Source organism: Malaya genurostris, chromosome 2, assembly GCF_030247185.1.
Source record: "Malaya genurostris strain Urasoe2022 chromosome 2, Malgen_1.1, whole genome shotgun sequence".
Lineage (NCBI taxonomy): Eukaryota > Metazoa > Arthropoda > Insecta > Diptera > Culicidae > Malaya > Malaya genurostris.
In genome coordinates, this window is record NC_080571.1 from 119,489,071 (window position 1) to 119,512,656 (window position 23,586).

Below are 23,586 nucleotides of genomic sequence, written 5' to 3' on the forward strand. Positions count from 1 at the left end.
GGAAATCGTGTGGTAAGTCCAAAAATTGTTATTGTTCGAATATTTATGTAACAGGCAGGAGGATTTTGTTATCGTTCCGGAACGTAGTGGAACGTTTTGAAAGATCGCGGCGAACAGTCGAGTAGGTGACAGTAGTATTTCCAACGTATAACAAATTTGAAATTTACACTGGATTTTGAAAAATTTTGTTCGAGCCTGTATATCTGTTATCTGTGGTGAAAGTGTTTTTGAAACAGGAATACTGCGTTCACTAGCTACCGTTGTTGAGCGGTTGACCTTGTCTCTGGTTGAAGGTGCTTTTTTGCAGTGTCAGTGCAGGGTTGACCGTAGTGAGCAGGTTGTTCACAAAACTGACATGGAATCAGCTGATGTTCATAGGTAATCAGCGTTTTACACGGATGCATCCCACTTTGACCACAAATGATGTAAGATGGAATTGCCTTACGTAGTTGCATACGTACTACTCCGGAGGTTCAGGCTTTGTTAGATCGTATTTGCCCATTTCGTACACTATATTATTCACTACACCGTATTGTCTTTGTTCCTGTCATCTCGACCGTAAGCAATTTTCGACTGTGTCGGATGAGATGCGAGTACGAACTGTGAAGTTGTACTATTTGGAAATAAAACTGAAAAGTATCAACAGCAGAGAAATGTACGAATTTGAAAAACAATTATATTTCGCATAAAATTTGTTTGATGTCCTGATAAAGACGTCATATTAACTATCTAAAACATTATAATAGAAACCAAGGTGATAAAGTTTCATCCTACTAAGAGAAATAAGAAAAAAAACTATTTTTCAAGTAAAGCGAATATATCTCAAAGAATACAAATTTTACAAAAAAATATGTTCAGCCTAAAATATCCAAAATATGTGTATCTCAAAAACCAAATAAGAAACCAAGTTTCGGGGGAAAACAATTTTTTATTCGAAATTTGTACTACCACATAAAAAATTAAAATGCCTCTTTCAAAAGAAGCTTTATACAGTATGGCAAAAAAAAATATTCAAAAATCTATACACTACTTTATAAGATATTTTTTCTCGTGGTTGAATGAATAAACTTTACCTTCTCTGTAACATCCTCCAGCTTCTACGGCGAATTTGATGCAGGATCGATGCTAAAGGTTTCCCATCAGATAACGAGACCATCGAAACATCCGAACAAAATCTTCAATTGTTCCAACCGTAGTGTTTCGATCCACTCCGTTATTAGGTGGCGTTTTAGCCGTGCCCTGGACTTTGAATTTAAACCGTTTTCTTAAAGTTTTAGAGATATTGACATCTTTTGAAATATTCGGATGGATCGTACTGGATTTAGCTTCAGTTTTTCTTTCACGGATCTAACCATCCTTGAAGTGCTCAAATTGGGGATAAATGATCAATTTGTAATTTTCGTTGTGTGTTCGAGTTTGCAACCTATTGTTTAATGTGTAATAAAATGAACACTAGATGAAGGGAAATTAATGCTAGATGAAGGTTTAATGAAAATAATCAGTTTGGATCGTAATCGCATTGATAATGTGAGTTTAACAGTTTTCACTGCGCAAAAGCAATTCGCTATGCAAAATTAGTAGAAAACTATACCACACCAGTGATTAAAGCTACAAAAGACTTTGTTTAACTTCCAGCTGGTTGATGCTGATGATGAGGTTCATGTACTATTTAGATAAAACCCAATAAAACGCTATTTGAAATGAATTTGATTGATAGAATTAACAGGAGCGCAACATTTAGCGCAGCGTTTGAATGGTGCGTTTGAATTGGCGTAGCAAAGTCCTGCACTCCTGTTACTTTTGTGTATGATATTCAAGCTAAATAGGGTAATATTAATCAGCTGCATAGCACGCTTTGTGATTGGACGTGTTTTTCTTATCATTATAATTATTATTTATCGCAGCATGTATGTTAATATTATTAGCTGTTTATATTGATTATATTACTCCACCACGACAGTATTGGTGAATAAATATCAAATACATCACGAAGTATGGAATTTCGATGCGACGGACGAAATAAACTCACCTAACATTATTGATATCGGATAATCCATATCCGAGAAAATGGAGCGGTAATCAGTTTTGACGTTTACATTACTTATCCCATTCTATCATCGGAACCGTAAGTGATAGTCATTTGAACTTCAAACCTGTTGATTGAACACAGAATAGCATCAAAACAAGCATAACTTTATTGAAATGTGAACTCCGAATTACACAGTGATACTGAGAACGAGGAAGACATTTTTAAATTCTAAGTAAAACCAAAATTTATCATTGAAATATATACAATATACACGTCATATGAAAAGGTAATACTGACTATTTTTATTCACTGTGAATCAAAAAAATTGCTTATTTCCACCCCCCAATTGAACTATTGTTCTCGAAATAAATTTTCAAATTTGGGATACGTTGTTCTGGTGAAACCCTATCCATGATGAATTGTCAAAGATTACTGAACAAAACACCAGAGGTAACCTCAACAGTTTGATGACCAGACCGTCATCAAAGTGTGATAATGTGTGCTACTTGGGTAAAGTCAATCCTGGTACTGCACCTAGGACCTGACCTTTTGTTTCAATAAATTTTGTCACAGATTTTTAATGTATGAAACAATTGAACTGCACTATGCACTGAAAAGCATTCTCCAAACAACTGTTCTATACTCGATGAATAATGGAAGGAATTTGCACCTACCAAATTGGGAGGTGAAACCAGCAAATCATCATTCAATTTGCTTCTGTAAGACAAATTGTGGTTGAAAGTAGTGACTGAATTCATAAAAGTGTTACCTCATCCCTTAATATATATTTTTTCAAGATGCCGTAAATTGTTCTGGAAGCAAATGTATTTTAGGGACATAGCATCTGTTCAGATAACAAACAGTAAACTGTAGCGAAATCAGTGTGTTGGTCGAATCAATTAAATGATAAATCGAGTCATTTTATTGTTCTAACACTCATCCATACGTGCCCTTCCGTGTGGTAGAATGCTTTGAGTTAGGTCTCCGAGTATTGCCTGAAAACTTTCACATAAAAATTTACGTCATCGAAACTGTTTGCCATTTTCGGTTGTCACACCCACAAACACACACACACACACCAAATAGACATCCTATCGATATCCACGAAGTCACAGCCCATTGAGCAACGTGAAAAGCTATCATCTGTCGGGCCTTGGTTGGACTGAAAGGAAGTGTGCTGTGCAGCTTCCGAAAATATAGAAGGTGATAATAAAAAATAGCCGCCCTCTTCGCTAGGCTACGCCATCGCGTTTTACACGGATCCGTTTCTTTTTTTGGAGAAGGTTGTCGGAACCGATTTTTCTCTTCACTCGTCCGTTTCGGGAATAGCAAAAAATTATTCTTTCGCGTTTTTTTTTTGCGAATCGATTGAGGGCTGTTGTGAAGTATCCCCGAAAAAAAAATCAATGAACGAAACTCTTTGTGAAAATTGTACATTAACTCCGTTTTGTTGCGGTTCAATGCAGCAAAATCGATGAATTATAGTATTATTGTTCAAATCTATCCTTGATGTTAGTTTGGGGCAATGCATTTGTCAGTACTTTGATTTCTAGTGCATAAAAAAATTCTAAGATTCTCCTCCTCACCAATGTTTTGATGAAACGGTATCGAAACTGCTGAAATACATTAAAACTACAGATTTCATCACCGAGCATTGCAAAAAGAACAAACAAACGTCCCTCAACATCAAATCATACGACATATCTATTTTATTTCATCTGTAATCGAGAAACAAATGAAATTCAACTACAGTATCAACATTTCACTAGCAAAGTAGAGAAAAGCGTTCATTGGGCAAACAAATGTTGGGAGCCCCATTCTATTTGGAATCGGTTGAAAAAAAAAAGTTACTCTGTATATACCAACTCTCTCCTCCATACGACAGACTTCACCGTGGGTAACGATTAATGTTCTTGACATTTTTATCGAGAGCCATTATTGGCTTTGTGGCTTATTGAGACGTTCCGCGTGAGGGAACTGTGCTACAGTACCACGACCACAGAAGCTTGGATCTTTTCCTATATTTACGGACTTCCGTTGGGCCACCTTCACTGACCTGTATTTGGCGAGATTGATGTACGGACTATGCTTTGCCATCCTTCGTCGTCGGAGTGAACATAAATGAATGGAAAGTTGATTAATGAGCAACATTTCGTCGTTCAATGTCGACCGTTTTTGATTGTAATCTTCTTAATAACTTTTTTTCCCATCCCTTCAATGTTTCGCATTCCAATATAGGAAAGTTATGCAATCATTTTGGAAATCAATCAATAACAAAAGATTTTCGAGTAAATGATGAAGCAAAATTTTCGAAGTCAACAATTATTTAAAATGAATTTCTAGAGTCTAGAGAATGGGATCTGAAACATTCCCAAACCCTTCAATACACAAAACATAATCTTTGAACCGTTATTTGACCCATCGAGATTACGCCAAATAAGTAATTATAGCGATCATTACATAACCCTAATACTTTTACTATTTTACGTGAAAAAAACCTTGGTATTACGTTTCCATTGCTGGTGCAACGATTCTACTGACACTAAGAATTCTTCCAGGTCGGGGCTCGTACATACGACAACTGGCTTGTAAGATCAACGCCCTACGCATTGAATCGCCATCCTGAATGACGGTTCTCAATAAGTTTCTAAAACGCAATATAAACTTTTCAAAAACGCATGCATTTTATGTTTCATGTTTGATTCGTCAATGCATAATAGTTGCATGCATGCCACTCAGTAGTTCAACATAAATCACCAAGCCGAGATTAGGTTTCAGTTACTTGAGTTAAAATTTTTGACGCGAATGCGTTTTACTTTACTATGGGGAACATTTCCAAAATTCGCCCTGTTGAAGAATGGGCAGATCTTGAATATCTCAAATTGTTCTAAACGAAAACACATAGCTTTTTCTCCATTTCATTAGATTGTTAAAAACATTTCCCCAAATTGTTAAAAACAATTAGGAAAACTTATCCCGCTGGCTTGCCTTTCTCGTACCCGCGACGACGGTTTTGAGATAGTCAGACACATACCGCATGATCGAGAGTCGATCATTTTTTACACGGAACCGGATGTCATTGTGAGGAACTTCAACCAAAATTAGGAACAACAGATCTTCTGCAGGGTATAAAGCCTCAAACGCTCAGATCACACTCTCATTCGTGTTTCTGACGGAATGGAGTACATACCGTTGCCTTCTCAATCAACATCAGAAACAACAGATTATGATAAATCACTTTCAGCTTCTCAATACTGGATCTGAATCCGAAACATAATTTTTTTTATTGGATTCTGGAACAAAATCTTAACATTGAATTACGGAACTGAATTTAGCACCTGGATTCTCTGAATTCTGTACCTAATTATAGGTTTAAATTTTATTTCAGAATTCAGGTTCAGTACTTAGTTCCAAATTAAGGGTTCAGCAATTAAAACTGCAACTCTGGTACTGAGTCCTAACTCTGGATTCTGGAATTGGATTCTTGACTAGATTTTAGAATTGAATTTGTGCTATGTTCAAAACTTGAATCCACACGGTTCGAAAAAATCTTGTGATTATAGATTTTATCAGATACACATATGTACATAAATGGAGCGTCGTAATTCACACAAATTTATATTCAAATTGAATGAAATAAAAAACAAAAGATCGATAACAGCAGCGCGAATTGAACTGAAAAACCTTTAGATTACAAAGAACGCTTGTTAGTCGACTGAACCACAGAAGCACATATCTGCTTGATGAATAAATTATAGGGGAAGGTGTTCGGTTGCCGGCACCCCACCGTAACTTTTGACAGAAAGCAGATAGTGTTATTTCGACAAATGTCATGTGTGTGTAACAGCAGCACGTTCTTTTTGTGCCGAATACTGAAGCACACAGACGCTTGTACTTTTAGCTGCATTCAAAACAAACGTGCTGCTTTAATTTTATAGTATCATAAATTGAAGAGCATCAGTCGGAAAGGGATTGAATATTTATGAGATGAAATTGATCTATTTCGTGATGTAATACCGGATGCTATCAAAATTTTCGCAACAAACGATTTGTTTTGTCATTTTCATAATGTCTACCGATTTCGGTTACCGGCACCTCAAGGTGTTCGGTTACCGGCCCCCATTTTTTCGAAAAATCGTGAAAAATTGTTAATGATATGCAGGCTACTATCGAGACAAAGCAAGCCAAAGTTTTGGCCAAACATCTAGCTGTTCATACAGCAAATGCTCCGGCTAAAAAAACGTGGAAGACCGGTCAAATCAACACCAAAGGCGCCACCATCCAAATCATCGGCCAAGAGAGCCAAGGCGAAGTCACCATCAGACAATGAACACTTTTGTCTAAAACGCCTCCGAAAAAAATAAATTCCGGTTTTCCTTTGAACTATTGCATTCTTTACTCATATTTTACCGAAATTTCTTGGGGTGCCGATATCCGAACACCTTTTTTGAAATGGCCAAATTTTATCACTTCACTAAATTGATAATACAATTTTTTCAATCAAATGAATCAACTTAGTTTCTTAATCAGTTGTTAGCTAGGGACTTTAGCTTTCCATTGATATATAGATGTCCGCATAATGTGCACTAAGTCAGAAGTTATGGGCTTCAAATAAAAGGGTGCCGGTAACCGAACACTCTCCCCTACTTATAAATGCCTACAGCGGCACTTGGTAGCCGAGTGCAAATTATACTCAGATCCTGTAACGAAATCTGTACGAATGGATTATTGCATAATCAATTAGTAAATTCAGTTTCATTTATTTCTTGGATTAGTTTCAGAACTTAATTCTTAAATTTTGAAGATGAATTTAAATTCATTTTTCAGATCCAGCATACTGGAACTAAATTCTGAAACTCGGATTTCAGATCCAGGTATCAGTTATAGAACTTTATTCATTGATTTATTAAACAGGAATTCGAACCAGAACTCTACAACTAAATTCTGAGTCTGTTCCATATTTCAAATTAAGTTCTTGAAATCAGTTTCAGTTCCTAAATCCTGATCCAAGTTTTTCTCTGCTGAGTTTGTAAATCCACAGAAGCTACTATAACATTGTTTATTGTATTTTCTACTCTAATTTGTTCCGTGTCATGTTATTTTATGGTAGAGTATGTTTATCGTTAAAAGTCGTACTTTCGTATAGATAACACCTTTACAATTTTGGAAGTGAAGCAGCAAAAGTTGCAAAATTCACACAATAAACTATTTTAATACACTAAAACATGTCAGGTTTATTCCTATTCACGTCCTCCAGTTAGTTATGTCTGTGACATAGCCCATCCGTCTTTATAGTTGCTATCACAATGCAATGTCTTGACTGACGTGCGGAACGATAACGTGTTTCGGCATGATTTTTTTTGTCTAACGTTTGAAATTTGTTTATATTTGCATTCCACTTCCACGAAATTTTTTTTTGAATTTTTATTTCGAGTGCTATTCTACACTCCGAATTACTTTTTATGTTAAAAAATTATTCTTTTCTTTTACGATGAACACAAAAAAAACCTATTTTAATCCACCTAGTGGTGTAATGATGCCTTTCTCATATTACTCATTACATCATAAATATAACCGTGAAATTCGCAAAAACAACTGTTTATTGAATAGAAATAAGATAATTTGTTCGGATCTAATTTCACAAACTCTATAAATCCTTTTTAACCTGTAGTTCCGGAACCGAAAGTTGTATCCACAACAAATTAAGGAATTCCGTATGAAACTGTAAGACTTTTCTTTTGAACCTATAAGTTTGTGAAAATCGATTTGGCCATCTCCAAGAAAAGCGAGTGAGATCCTTTTTGCAGTTTTTGATCACTATTTCTTCCAAAACCGGATTCAAATAAACGGAATAGCCGAAGCTGGTACGTTAACTACCAACAAATATTACCTATTCTTCTCCACTTTCGGTGCTCTCGGAACAGGAAAAGAGGGGACCAGTAGTGCCGAATTAAGTTTTCATGCCCACAAACTAACAAGCTCTGCAAACTAGAAGAATTTTTCAGACAGTTTTATGGGATTTGTACCTGTTTTTAACCATCGTTCGTGGAAAAATACTAATAAAATTGGTAATTTTCCACTTATTACGCTTTAGTTCCGGAACCGGAATTCGGATCCAGATAAAATGTTCCACAAATTTTTAGGATATTATAAGAGCTTTCATTTGAATCTCAGTCGGTTGCGAAAATCGGTTGAGTTGTTCAAGAGATAATTGAGTTAAAACTTTTTTTCAAATTTTCACATATTACCATATAACTCCGGAACCGGAAGTCACATTCAAATGAAATTCAATAGCAAGCTATGGGACCATAACACCTTTTATTTGAATCTTTGTTTGTGAAAATCGGTTCAGCCATCTCTGGAAAAAGTGAGTGCATATTTTTTCCACTTTTTTGGTACATATCATCCTATATCTCAGGAACCGGAAGTCGGATCGGAATAAAATTCAATAGCAGGCTATGGGACTATAAGACCTTTCATTTGAATCTTTGTTTGTGAAAATCGGTTTAGCCATCTCTGAGAAAAGTGAGTGCATATTTTTGTTACATACACACACACATACACACACACAGACAGACATTTGCTTAGTTCATCGAGCTGAGTCGAATGGTAAATGACATTCGGCCTCGGATAAAAGTCGATTTTCACAGTGATAGCATAGCCTTGCTATATGAAAAAGGCAAAACAGATATACATGCTCTGAAATAAACTGTGTGTAAATTATTTGTTCAATCAGTGTACGAATACTTGTAGATGTCACCACGATCGACACTATTTGGGGTTGATTTTGGGTGCTACATTCACTTCAAGCAAATGTTTGTTTTTCTGTTGGTTGAAATGACAAGTGTGTAAAATCTTGCGATCAAATTCTCGTGTGATTTATGTAACATGGAAATAAAGTTGTCTATAACACTTAGGGAAATTGTGTGATAAGTTTTAAAACCGTTGTAGTTGGAATATCTCTATAACAGACAGGAGGACTTTGTTATCGTTCCGGATCGTACTGGAACGTTTTGAAAGATCATGGCGAATAGTCGAGTAGGTGGCAGTAGTGTTACCAATGTATAGCAAATTTGAAATTTACACAGGATTTTGAAATTTTTTTTCGAGACTGTATATCTGTCATCTGTGATTTTATAGTACTGAAATGATCAGTGAATTTCAAGATGTTACCATATTGTACCAATTCGTAGGGACGGCGAATCGTTCCAACTATCGGGAATCGGGACAGACTTATATCAACGAACTTTTTGTTGTAAACTTGTTACTGTTTGCTTACTATGATTAGCATTCTAGCATAAATCAAATAAACATAGATTTCCCATTGTACGGTGACACTAACAGCACCTCTAGTGACAAACGGGTGTACTTTTTTTCCATTAGCTACTGTGGTTGTGTTAAATGCGCAGGCAACTTTTTGCATGCATTTTAGGAGCATTTACGCACCCATTCTCCACCAGACGGTGCTTTTGGTGTCACGGGTTGCTCAACTACATTACTATTACACTGGGAAATCTATGTTTATTTGATTTATGATTCTAGGCAACCCGTTTCTAAATAATTGTGCACACTTGAAAGTTCCTTTTCTTAACAACATTGAAAGCAAAAAAATGAAATGCGTTTCGTAGTTTCTGCTTCATGTGTGGAATTATGTTAAATGGGTAGTGGAAAATCCTATACAGTGCCTCTGTTGACAAAAATGCCCTCTTTCCTTTTATTAGGCATTCAAGACTTTTCTAAACAAAAGCTTTATCACCAACACTATATTGTCGTAGGGTCCTTCTGCTATGCAAGTTTGATAGTGGTCGTCTTTTGCAAAATATCAATAAACTGAAATTATCATAAGGCAGCTTTTCTATTTAAGATTTCGCGTCAACTAAATAAGCTTTTTTTTTTTAGGTTTGTTGTCAGATACTCAGTTTGGCTTCCGTAGAAATACAGGGACGAATGATTGCCTTGCATTACTTTCGTCTGACATCCAAATTGCCTTCGCTCAAAAGCAACAAATGGCATCTGTATTTTTAGACATTAAAGGAGCATTTGATTCAGTTTCCATTGATGTTCTTTCAGACAAGCTCCACCAACATGGACTCCCAGCGGTTATAAATAATTATTTGCACAACCTTTTGTCAGAGAAACGCATGCATTTTTCACATGGCGATTTAGCAACACTCAGAATTATTATTATTATTATTATTATTATATCGTTTATTTATCCCCGGTTTTAACCTAATTCTGGTCGTTCACCGGGTTTGTAACAGTTTGGGGTCGGGATTTGGGGGTGGTTGGGAAGTATAAGGTGAGGGATTTATAGGGAAGGAGGAGTTTTTACATCGAGTCAGTACATTACATGTTATACATTTCATAGATTTGCTAAGCTTAAGGCAAAATATCTATTTTTATCTGTGTTGGTCTGGGTTTGCTGTAACAGCTTCGGGCTGCGGGTAACATCCCCGGGGGCAGCACCCCCGGCGGATGGCCGCTTAGGTGCTGGGTACACTCAGAATTAGTTACATGGGTCTCCCGCAAGGCTCATGCCTCAGTCCGTTCCTCTATAATTTTTACGTGAATGACATTGACAGCTGTCTAGTAACCCCATGTACACTGAGACAATTGGCAGATGATGGCGTGGTTTCAGTTACTGGACCCAAAGCTATTGATCTGCATAAACCATTGCAAGATACCTTAGATAACTTGTCCGATTGGGCTGTTCATCTTGGTATCGAATTCTCTGCGGAGAAAACAGAGTTAGTCGTCTTTTCAAGAAAGCATGATCCCGCGCAGCTTCAGCTCCATATGATGGGAAGAATGATCCAACAGGTTTTAACTTTTAAATACCTCGGGGTGTGGTTCGATTCCAAATGCACGTGGGGAGGACACATTAGGTATCTGATAACGAAATGCCAACAAAGAGTACATTTTATTCGAACAATAACAGGATCTTGGTGGGGTTCTCATCCGCAAGATCTAATAAAATTGTATCAAACAACGATACTTTCAGTGATGGAATATGGATGCGTTTGTTTTCGTTCCGCTGCAAACTTTCATATTATCAAACTTGAGCGAATTCAGTACCGTTGTTTGCGAATTGCCTTAGGATGCATGCATTCGACACATACAATGAGTCTTGAAGTTCTGGCGGGAGTTCTTCCATTAAAAGATCGATTTTGGGAGCTTTCATCACGCCTGCTAATAAGATGTGAGGTGCTGAATCCCATGGTAATTAATAATTTCGAACGACTAGTCGAGCTTCGATCTCAAACAAAATTCATGACAGTGTATTTTAACCATATGTCACACGAAATCAACCCTTCAAGATATATTCCTATCCGTGTCAGCATCCTAAGTGCCCCTGACTCAACTTTATTTTTCGATACATCCATGCAGCGCGAAGTGCGTGGAATCCCGGATCATCTACGTTCGACGGAAATCCCAAAAATATTTTCAAGTAAGTTCAGGCATATTGACTCTGAGAAAATGTTTTACACGGACGGATCGCGAATTGAAGAAGCGACAGGGTTTGGTATGTTCAACAATAATGTTTCGGCCTCATTTAGGCTTCAAGAACCTGCATCTGTTTATATAGCAGAGCTAGCAGCAGTTCATTATAGTTTGAGTGTAATCGTCACATTAATTCCAAACCATTATTTCCTCTTCACAGATAGTCTGAGTGCAATTGAAGCCATTCGCTCAAACATGACTGGCAAGACTGAACCGTTTTTCCTGGGCAAAATAAAACAGTGCCTGAACGACATATTGAACAATAATTATCTAATCACTATAGTCTGGGTCCCGGCTCATTGCTCCATTCCTGGCAATGAAAGAGCCGATATTTTAGCCAAACGTGGTGCTATTGAGGTTGAAATTTATGAGAGACCAATTGCTTTCAACGAATTCTATAGCTCGTCTCGCCAAAGAACACTTGCCAGCTGGCAAACTTCTTGGGATAAAGATGATCTGGGTCGGTGGATGCACTCAATTATTCCGAAAATATCGACAAAGGCATGGTTCAGGGGACTGGATGTGAGTAGGGATTTCATTCGTGTGATGTCCAGACTCATGTCCAATCACTACACGTTAGATGCACATCTCCTTCGAATTGGGCTCTCCGAGACTAATCATTGTGCTTGTGGAGAAGGTTATCGGGATATTGATCATGTCGTTTGGACATGCGTGGAGTATCGTGATGTCAGATCTCAACTAATAAATTCTTTGCGTACCCAAGGTAGACTATCCAATATCCCAGTTCGAGACATTCTTGCTTGTCGTGACCTTTCATACATGAAACTTATTTATCATTTCATAAAGAAAATTGGAGTTTCAATTTAATAATGGCCCCTTTCAAGACTTAGTTCTGATCCCAGCTGCGTCCATGAGTTCAACCAATAGCTAAATTAGAATAAAAATAATGTAATGATACAAACAAACTCGAAACCGTGTATGAAATTATCAACAAAAGGTCTGAAAATAACAGCTTATTTTATAATTTATAGAAGTTAATCACTTGGTTCAAATAATATTTCCGAGCAGACTTCATAATTAATGACGAGTTACCTAAGATGATATTTAAGTAATAAGAGAATATGTTTTAATAAATTCAAAACGTTGTGACTATGTTAGAATTAAATTAGGATAAGAATATTATGTAAAAGTGATGCTACGGCGAAGAAAAACTTATGTAACCTGCCTTAAGAAATAAACGTATTTATGAAAAAAAAAATAAATACGCTTTTTATCCATATTAAAAGTCTTACAGACAATTACTATTTAGTACCTAACATTTAGCAGTACTAAAGTTCTGTATTCATTGCGACGGCACGAGGAGATGTTCTTGTGAAGTTTAAGTTTGCTTCTAAAGACAAATTTGCCAATGTGCAGCTGCGGAGCAAAGACCAAATGGTTCGTGACGAATAAGACGATGGACTCAGTGCTGTACAAGGAAGAAGGCGTCACAAATCGCGTACTATCTTTCATTAAAGCTCATTAAGGTCCCTAGAAGTTTCGGCTAGCTTTGGCGAGTTGCCACTATTTCATTATTCCGGATTCTAAATGGACATAACTTTAATGTCTATTGATGGTTTAAATATGCAAAGAAACAAAGCCAAATCTTTGGTATATTAGTTTTTTCATAACAGTCATTCTATGGACACAATTCACACAACTCTCGATTCAGCAGTAGGTATGCTTCGATTTAAAATATTATTTTATAGATTTATAACGATTATTATTCAAATTGGACTAAAAGCAAATGACAGATTTATTTTATTACAATGGCTTTTACTGGGGGTGTTAGTTTTCTCTTTCGGTTATTCCTACGTTATTATACAAATGTACTTTAGTTTTCTAGTACTAATAAAACACAACAAAAATTTCTGTGTCATTCTACATGAAGAGTTTAGAAGTAAGTGTGAGTATTGATGGGATATTAGCAAAAGAGAAAATAAACAAACCTATTTCAATATTTTCGTCGTTTTTTCATTTGTATTGAGTCCCTTGTTTAAAATTAATCATTTTATTTAGTTTTCCGTTCATAATTGAATGATACAGAAAGGATGAAAGATGCGTGATATGGAATAGGAGGGTTATACTCGAGAGACAAGATATAGATCTTTGTATAATTATTTTTATTAGTCATATTATTTTATCAAATGATTCGTCCGAAGTATTCCGGACTGTTTTCGTTGTTGTTCATTTTGTATATTAACGACACATGGCAAACTCTTAGGCCTGATTGTAAACTACTGTATGCAGATGATTTGAACACACTTAAAACCATTTCTTGAGCTCGGCATAATAAAATGCCGAAACTGATAAGCAACACGTAAATTTGCTGATTGCTCAGTAATCAATACGCATGTTTCTGTACTTCGTTAAATGCATTCACTGATATTTCGGTAAAATGCTTCACTTTGCCGAAATTTGGCATAATTGCTTGCTGAATTTATCAGTAAACAACTGATATGCCGACATCAGCAGAGACGTTTGCCGAGATTTCGGAATATGCGCTAGCTGTTGCCGAGATTCAGCACGACAGCTGTCATTTTTTGCCGCGTTACAGTTTCGCTTCGCATTGTGCGATTATTTTCTGATGAAATTCTCGAGTGAAAAAATGGATAATCTTCGAAGAAGCGTGGAAGCACTTACAAGTAAAAATATTGAATAAATATAGTGACATGTTTCGCTTTATGAAAAGCGACTTTATCAGAGCACTCGCGATTATAAGGAAAAAACACCCAACACGGGGCTCAAAGCGTCCCCGAGACAAAACTTTGGAGGATATGCGAAAAAATAACCCAATGCATGGAATAATGCAATAGATCAAATTAAGTTTATTTTTTGAACAATACCGTGCATCATTAAATATTGAACATTTTTGTAAGCCAAAAATCAATATATATATTTTTATTTTCATATTTCTAGCTCGACTCAAGGTGGTCGCATCTGGAAACGCCGATTTTTTATGCTACATGTTTTCAGCTAGAGACTATAAGCACAACTGGCAACAAATTTGTAAGCCTCCTTCAAGTGTTAATAAAATGAATTTTTGATCCTGAATGGCGTGTTTATAATGTTGAGAAATTACAAACAAAATTAATTGACTAGATTTTTAATTACTGATGATTCGGTAATTTATTTTTTCATTTTTTCGTTTTATTGGATTGCCGAATATTCAGTGAACGTTTCACTGAGCAAACAGTAAATCTTATGCTGACGATTTCGGCAATATTTGACGTTTGTCAAATTTGAGGGTGCCGAGACGCTCAGTAATTTTATTTTTGCCGAGATGATTGCTGATTACTCGGCTGTGCGAATCTCGGCATTTTTTTGCCGAGACTCAGCTAAAAAATTTAGGTGTGAAGATTTACTTCATTGTTCGATCCATTCACAACTGCGTTTGACTCCAAGTAATATAGAGCTGATGTCATCGAAGTAGGGTTACAGTGAGTTGTTCCAAATGCATGGTTATGTTTTATCATCGTATCAAACAACCTGTAGAATTCGACTATAACCATAGTGATGTTTTTCAATGAAGATCTCACCAATTTTGCGATCTTGTTGTGCTGTTATATATTTAAAGGCTAGTTATAGTTAGGTGAAATAATAAAATAAAACAAATAATTAAATACCTCAGGTAAAACAGGGAATATTTTTCGGCATAATCGTTAATCGAAATCTTGTATATACGTATATCGAAACTGCAATATGATGACACAAAATATTACAAGTTTTTGAATTCCAAATGTTTCAAAATCAAAGAATAAATGTGGCAAACTCATATTAATCATATCGTTTGTTTGTTATAAGACAATAATACTACGTTCACACTATGATGCTAAAACGTGTTTTAAGGCTATTCCGATATCAAATTTTCTGTTCGTAATTATTATAATATATATAATGTGAACGTAGTATAAGACAAACTTACTGTGCCAGATTAAACCAGTTATTTTTTCTTCCTTTTTTTCAGTCCCGATGAAGGTGAAAAAGACCGACCTCCCGGTGCTGCCCCAGGATCCCGAAGTATTACCGGCACTAGACGACACTGACGCGGACAACTCTGAAGACGACGACGATGAGGATGACATCGATGATGACGAAGATGAGGACATGATGGGCGATGAACCGATTGAAAGCGACGACGACGAATATGATTCTGAGGAGGACTTCGATGCCGACAAAGAACCGGATACCGGATCGGCAGTTTGGGATACATTCAGCACCCCGCTGCCTTTTATGAACTCCAAAGACAAGAAGGATACCTACACTACCACCAGTACCAGTACTACTGAAAAACAAACTGAACTACCAACCACTCCAATTACCGCTATCCCCACACCTGATCCTTACTTTACGCACTTTGACCCACGCTATGAGCATCAGAGTTTCAAGGTTGGTAGAATCATATCGATGTGATTTATACTGTTCGTAGAGTTTGCACACTGAATTCCAGGAAGCTCAACAGCGACTTGAGGAAAGTCATCGTGAAAAGGTTACTCGAGTGATGAAGGACTGGTCCGACTTGGAAGAGAAGTATCAAGACATGCGCCTCGCTGATCCGAAATCCGCACAAACGTTCAAACAACGTATGACGGCTCGGTTCCAGGTAAATGATCTGTTTCCGTTCAGTGCAAAATCATGTCATAGATTTTCCAAATTTGAAGTAGTTGAAATTTTTAAAGTAGTTGATTGCACTAGCTTTACACCATCGTAGCGAATGGAATGACGCAATAGTAGTTTGAAAACAGTGACATGAGTTTCAACACTTGCATTAAACAACCGAATGTATTCGTAACATTCTAGACTTCTGTGCAGGCACTTGAAGAGGAGGGCAACTCGGAGAAACATCAGCTAGCAGCAATGCACCAGCAGCGAGTGTTGGCTCACATTAACCAGCGTAAACGTGAAGCTATGACTTGCTATACCCAGGCACTAACCGAACAACCACCAAACGTAACGAAATTATTTAGGAGTAAAGTCACTTGCCTGTTAATTTATATATTTCAAACATTTATTTTCTCAGGCACATCGTGTTGAAAAGTGTCTGCAAAAACTGCTTAGGGCACTGCACAAGGATCGGGCCCACGCTCTTTCTCACTACCGTCATCTGCTGGGATCAGGAGGAACTGGAGGATTAGAAGCAGCTGCGTCTGAGAGACCACGTACCCTTGAGCGTCTGGTTGACATTGACCGTGCAGTAAATCAATCAATGGCTATGCTTAAACGTTATCCAGAGCTCTCAACAAAACTGTCCCAGTTAATGGATGACTACATTCAAGCCCTGCGTTCAAAGGACGAGACTCCAGGATCGATGCTTGCTATGACAGAGGATGCCGAAGCTACTATTCTGGATAAATACCGTATGGAGATTGAGCGTAAGGTTAGTGAGAAGGAACGACTGCGTCTAGCCGAGAAACAGCGTAAAGAACAACGTGCCCAGGAGCGAGAGAAAATTCGAGAGGAAAAACTGCGTTTGGAGGCCAAGAAAATGGAGGCAGCATATAAACAGCAACAACTTCAACAGCAGCAGCAGCAACAACAACAGCAACAGCAACCACAACCACAACAACAAATGCAACAACCACAAATACAGCAACAGACACAGACGCAAATACCGATATCCGAACAACCATTAACTCAAAAACAGCCAGAACTGGAAACTCAAAGAGATATTGAGACAACCCGCGACTACACGGAGGAAGTTACTATGACGTAAGTCGATCCCCATATTAAGTATCGTATAATAATGATCATTTTTCGATTACTTCTAGCAACAGTCCACAATCAACAGCTCTGCCGACCGTCGACGACGAAGCTGTGCAGCGTGCCGTTGAAGAAGTAGCTGCCGCTGTTGCCCATCAGGAAGCGGAGCCGAAAATGCAACATGTACTTGCTCATGACATTGGACATGGTGAACCTGTAAGTAGTTATCATTTTAATTGCAAACACTTCGAGGAGTTACATATGTAACAGGTTATCGATTGCAGACCTTTGGGATAACACAAAAATAATGTTTGTATAATCAGTGAAAATTAATGTTCCAGGTATTGCTTGATGACGGTGTTGAAGGACTTACATTGGCTTAGTTCGTAGTGGATTTGTTAGCGGTTTCTGCGAAAGTTGTATTATTGTGATGAGTTTGTTCTTATGACTATTGAAGCACATACACAAAATGAGTACACTATTTTGGTTTACTAACTTTACTGTACATTAATGGTGCATATTCAGTCTCTAGAACATGACTCTGGGTCGTTGTATTCCGGTCTCTGTCATCATTGTCTAGAAGTTTTCCTGTTGTCTACGAATTCTATAGAAAGTCATATTGTTAACAAAGTTATTACACGTTAAAAGCGTTTTAAGGTAGCGCTTTGCCGTGGTCAGGAGAAGCTCGCTGCCTATCCGGAGTTTCACGCACTTTACCCAAAATTGCTAGAGAACGGGAAAGAAAACGGAAATTCCAGGAACATACGATTGTAGATAATACATTTTTATATCGATTCGTATATAAATTGTGCCTGATAAACGTTTTCATCGAAAGATTTTGTGCGAGTTGAAAAATAAATTAGTTTTCCCTTATTATTTCACAAAAGAAAATAAAATGTTTAACAAAACTCACACGAAATCTCGCGAAAAAAATGCTTTCTAACCAATATTTTTCGCCAAATGCATTGTAAAATCATTTAGCTACAATCGTATGTTTTTGGTTTTTCGTGAATCGGGTTAGTAGTGGAGAAATTTACAATTTAGGGTGAAATTTCGGCGACAAAGCAAATAGAAGCATTGAGTTGTCTCGCTTTGATCTGACCACGGCGAAGATACACAAACTCGTCGACGACCTATTTGTTTTACCCCATCAGCTTCAATCTTTGATTCAGTATTATTTGGGTTGTCTCCCTATAAACAACCATGTATTTTGTGGTGGGTAACTTTTAATACTACTTTCCAAATCCTGGTTCAGAATAAAGCTCCAGGTCCGGGGATGGGCATAGCGTAATGGGTAAGTCTATACCTTACACGCAACCTACCTGGGTTCGTTTTCCAACCCCGCACATAAAGTAAGAAAGTTTTTCTGACCCGAGAGACGAATGACCTTAGGATCTGACCTCTATAACCGAAAAATAGAGAATTCAGATTCAAAGCTCTGTTCCAGAATTCAGGTTTAAGCCTCAGTTTCAGAATTAAGATTCAGAACTCCGCTATAGAAATTCCAGGTTTCCAATTCTACTCTAGGTTCAAAACTCAGCTTCAGAATTTTGGTTCAGAACACAGTTTCAGAATCCAAGTCTAGAACTCAGAATTCAGGTCCACAATTCAAGTCTAGAACTCAGTTCTGGAAACCAGTTCCAGAATTTAGATCCAGAATTCATCATCCTGTTTTCAAATTAAGTTCCAAGTCTAGAACTCAGTTCCAGAATCCAGGTGCAGAAACCAGGTACAGAACTCAGTTCCAAAACCCAGGTCTAGATCTCAGTTCCGAAATTCAGGCCCAGAATCCAAATCAAGACTTAAGCTGCAGAATCCTGGTTCAGAATACAGTTCCAGAAATCAGGTTTAGAACTCATTTCCAGAATCTAGGTCTAGAACTCAGTTCCAGATTCATGTCTAGAACACAGATCTATAATTCAAGTTCACAATCCAGGTAGAATTTAGCTCCAAAATTTAGGTTACGAATTCTGTTCCAGGGCCAGAATTCAACTTCAGAAACCTGGTTCAGAATACAGTTCCAAAATTCAGATCTAGAACTCAGTTCCACTATTCAGGTCTTGAATCCAGAATTCAACTTCAGAATACACGATTTATTTATTTTAGTTGTTTGACGTAAAGCCGCCATAACTAAGTTCAGTTTTTGCAATGACTGAGCGGAAACATATATTGGAGAAACCAAATGAATGAAAAACTAACAGAAAAGATGAATTTTTGGAAAAAGATATGCTCAGAGACAGGACTCGAACCTGCGTTCTTATGCATTCCGTGCATACGCGCTACCATTTCGTCACTCTGAATCTTGTTTTAGTCACTCTAAAACGCCAAACAGACACGATAGCGCGTACATCGAACATGGTCTACATCCTGGCCGTCACCCGACCGATACCTTATATCCAAACATCTTCTCTGTCCATCAAACACTAGTCTTCTCGCTTTATACCTATTTCTCCGATCAAGCATTGAGTAGGAGAGTGTATTTATAATCGCTTGTCACCTTCTTTAATGGTGCCAGTCGCTTGCTGGACATTGTCAGCGACAGACCCCTATGAAGGTAGTATTGATTGTCTGCCCTTTCCTACCAGAAGCAGAATACAGCTACAGAATCCAGGTCAAAAATCCAGGTTCAGAATCAAGGTTTAGGATTCAGTTCTAGAATTCAGCTCTAGAATTCAGTTTCAGAATTCAAGTCCAGAATCCAGATCTAGAGCTTAGTTCCAGACTAAACTTGATTCCAAAATCCATGTTCCGAATTAAATTCTAGGTTCAGAATTCAGATTTAGAATCCTGGTTCAGATTACAGCTCCATAACCCAGATGTAGAACTCAGATCCAGAATTGAGGTCCAAAATTTAGCTTCAGAAACCAGGTCCCGAATTCAAAGTCCAGAATTCAACTTCAGAACCCTGATTCAGAATACAGTTCCAGAATCTAGATCCAGAACTATTTTCCAGAATCTAGATCTAGAACTTCGCTCCAGAATTCAGGTCCAGAATCCAAATCCAGGGAGAGTTCAGTTCAAAAATGTATGTCCAGAACCCAGATCTAAAAGTCAGTTCCAGAGTTCAATTCCAGAATTCAGGTCCCGAATTTAGCTTCAGAATTCAGGCTCCGAATTCAGCTACAGATCCATAATACAAGTCCAAGTCCAGAACTCAATTTCAGATTTCAGTTCCAGAATTCAGGTCTAGCATTTAGCTTTAGAATCCTGAATCAAAACGCAGTTTCAGGTCCTGAAACCAGCTTCTAAATCCTGGTTGAGAATACAGCTCTAGAATCATGATCCCGAATCCAGGTTCAGAACCCAGTTCCAGAATACAGTTCAGGAATTCAGATAAGAATTTAGCTCTGGAATCCTGGTCTCAAACTCAGCTCCAAGTCCAGAATTCAGCTTCAGAATGCTGGTTTGGAATACGGGCCCTAAACTAAGTTACATGATTCAGGTCAGGAACTTAGCTCTAGCATCCAGGTCTCGAATTCATTTACAGGTTCAGAATTCAGCTTTAGAATTTTGATTCAGAATACAGTTTTAGAATTCAGGTCCAGAGCTCAGTTCCAAGATTTAGTTCCAGATTTCAGATTCAGAATTCAGGTCCAGAGTTTAGCTCCTGAATTCTGATTTAGAATACAGTTCCCGTAACCAGGGCCAGAATCCAGGTTCAAAACTCAGTTATATGTTCAGAAGGTATTTTTTGCTTTTGTTTGACGTGTTTTGAACAGCCGAATAATGGAACATTTCCTTTCTTCCGAACATTTGGAGAACAGAGGAGAAATTCTTCTAGACTTGTACAATAAATGCAAAACAATGAGAAAATGCGCACTCAATTTTCTCTAAAATTTCTTAAGCGATTTTTACAAACTAAGATGCAAATGAAAGGTTGCACAATTATTTAAAGATCCCCCGAATAGTTTATCCAGATCTGACCATTGGTTCCGGTGTTACAGCGCGATTAGTGAAAATTCTCAATTTCATGAGCTTTTTTTGATAGCAGTACCCGAGTTGGCGATTCAATGCATTGTACGCTGGTCTTACAAGCCAATGCACGACCTGGAAGGATTCTTAGTGTCAGTAGGATTTTTTTTAACAATTTTTATTCCGGTCAATTTGCGTATAGCTTTACGTGGCCGATTTACCCATGTTTTTGTTACATAATGTAACCTTTTTGTTGTTGGATCTCGTTGTCACCCTTCTTCTAGGGGCAGAGAAGCTTCCATTTCCTTCTAGCAAAGATTGGAGGTCATTTTGTCCGTTGCTCATATCATCCATTGCTACATCGTTGGAGTTGTGAGCGGTTTCCGTTTCCTTGTTTTCATTGTTGATCGCAGTCTTGGGTTCATTTGCAGTTGCTGTAGATACGATTTATACATTGATTACAGTTGATAGTTGATTAGATGGTGTAGGTGTTTTTGAAACAGGAGCACTGCATTCACTAGTTTCCGTTGTTGAGCGGTTGTCCTTGTTTTTGTTTGTTTTGTTTGTTTTCGCAGTTTCAGTGCAAGGTTTGCCGTAATGTGCAGGTTGTTCACAAAACTGACATGTAACCAATTGATTTTCATACGTAATCAACGTTTTACACGGATGTATCCCGTCTTGATCACAAATGATGTAAGATGGAATTGCTTTACGTAGTTGCATACGTACCACTCGCACGCCATTCCGGATACCCGGGAAAATTAAGCAAGATTTCAATTTCGGTTGCTGCTGGTCTAACTTTGCAGCGCTTGAAATCAATACAAATTGAATTTGGCGTTGTAGGCCAAGTTTCAGGCTTTGTTAAATCGTATTTGCCCATTTCGTACACTCTATTGTTCACTGCACTGTATTGTCTTTGTTTCTGTCGTCGCGACCGTAAGAAATTTTCGACTGTGTCGGATGCGATGCTAGCACGAACTATCAGTAGGATTTGTACGTTATGAATCGGCTGCGAAGTTTGTTGAAACAGAAAGGCCAAATTCCACTCACGGAATGTAATGCCAAAACTTTGCATTGATAGCAGTACCTCAAGGTACCACTGTGATGAAACGTTATTTTTACTGAAAAAAATACCTACCGAGATTTGAACAGCTGAGATCGGTAATCCAATTTAAGTGTACAGAACTTAGGTCAGAATTACAAATGGAATTCAGGTCCAGAATCTAGTTCAAGATTAAAGTTAAAAAAATTAGCTTCGGAATACAGATTTAAGATATAGTTCAATAATCGAGGTTCAAAAACCAGATCCAGAACTCAGGTTCAGAATTCAGCTTCTAAACCCAGTTTCAGAGAAGCATCCAAGTCCAGAGTTCCAGTCTAATTCTAAAATCCAGGGTTACTACGTTAGTCCAGGAATGAAGGAAAGGAGAAGAAAATTCTATCAAAATTGTGAAACACCAAAGTGATTTTAGGATTTCGGTTCCTTTCAGTACATTTTGTCGACGGGTGGGTGATGCCAGAGACTGGCTTGTTTTTTGTGTTGAAATTTACTTTACTACTTTACTCAAATATTTATCCGGTTTTTTTTCGAACGGAATATTCATTCAGCTTTGTAGGGTTTCAACTGAAACTACCGTTTTTTGGCACCACCTTAACCTAGTAGCTAAATTTCGAAATGTCTTCGCCTCCTAAATTTTTGCCTTTCTCTATAGAAAGGTATTAGAATTGCTGGAAAAACCGACTTTCGAACGGAGCCTCGGAGACCCATAGTGTTATATACCATTCGACTCAGCTCGACGAGATCGGAAAATGTCTGTGTGTGTGTGTGTTTGTGTGTGTGTGTGTGTATGTGTGTGTGTATGTGTGTGCACTTTTCGAAGATATTTGAACGCGCTCAATTTTCTCAGAGATGGCTCAACCGATTTTAACAAACTTGGGCTCGTTTGAAAGCTACTATCGGGGCATTGATCAAGTTCGAAGATAAAATGGCTGTGACTTTTGGTTCCGGAGATATGATTGTATAAGTGACGTAACCGACAAAAAGCGTTGTATTTGAACGCGCTCAATTTTCTCAGAGATGGCTGAACCGATTTGAACAAACTTGGACTCGTTTGAAAGCTACTGGCGGGCCATTGATCAAGTTCGAAGATCAAATGGCTGTGACTTTTGGTTCCGGAGATATGATTGTATAAGTGACGTAACCGACAAAAAGCGTTGTATTTGAACGCGCTCAATTTTCTCAGAGATGGCTGATCCGATTTTAACAAACTTGGGCTCGTTTGAAAGCTACTGTCGTGCCATTGATCAAGTTCGAAGATCAAGTGGTTGTGACTTTTGGTTCCAGATATATGATTGTATAAGTGACGTAACCGACAAAACAGGTTGATTTTTACCGCTCTTATATATATACAAGGGTGCCAAAATTTTGGGATCAACTCTATTTT

At 37.6% G+C, this 23,586-nt stretch overlaps 1 protein-coding gene across 6 annotated transcripts in view; it reads left to right on the forward strand.

Moving 5' to 3' along the window:
• Positions 1-23,586, forward strand: part of LOC131429764 (amyloid-beta-like protein) — a 317,342-nt gene that overhangs the window by 288,772 nt on the left and 4,984 nt on the right. For 4 of the 6 annotated variants that reach the window (XM_058594093.1, XM_058594095.1, XM_058594094.1 and 1 more), the window contains 5 exons: positions 15,498-15,919; positions 15,960-16,133; positions 16,331-16,480; positions 16,551-17,239; positions 17,299-17,446. In XM_058594093.1, coding sequence (XP_058450076.1) covers positions 15,498-15,919; positions 15,960-16,133; positions 16,331-16,480; positions 16,551-17,239; positions 17,299-17,446 — 1,583 coding nt within the window. The remainder of the gene's footprint in view (positions 1-15,497; positions 15,920-15,959; positions 16,134-16,330; positions 16,481-16,550; positions 17,240-17,298; positions 17,447-23,586) is intronic. The other 2 variants (XM_058594098.1, XM_058594099.1) reach the window with 2 other exon arrangements.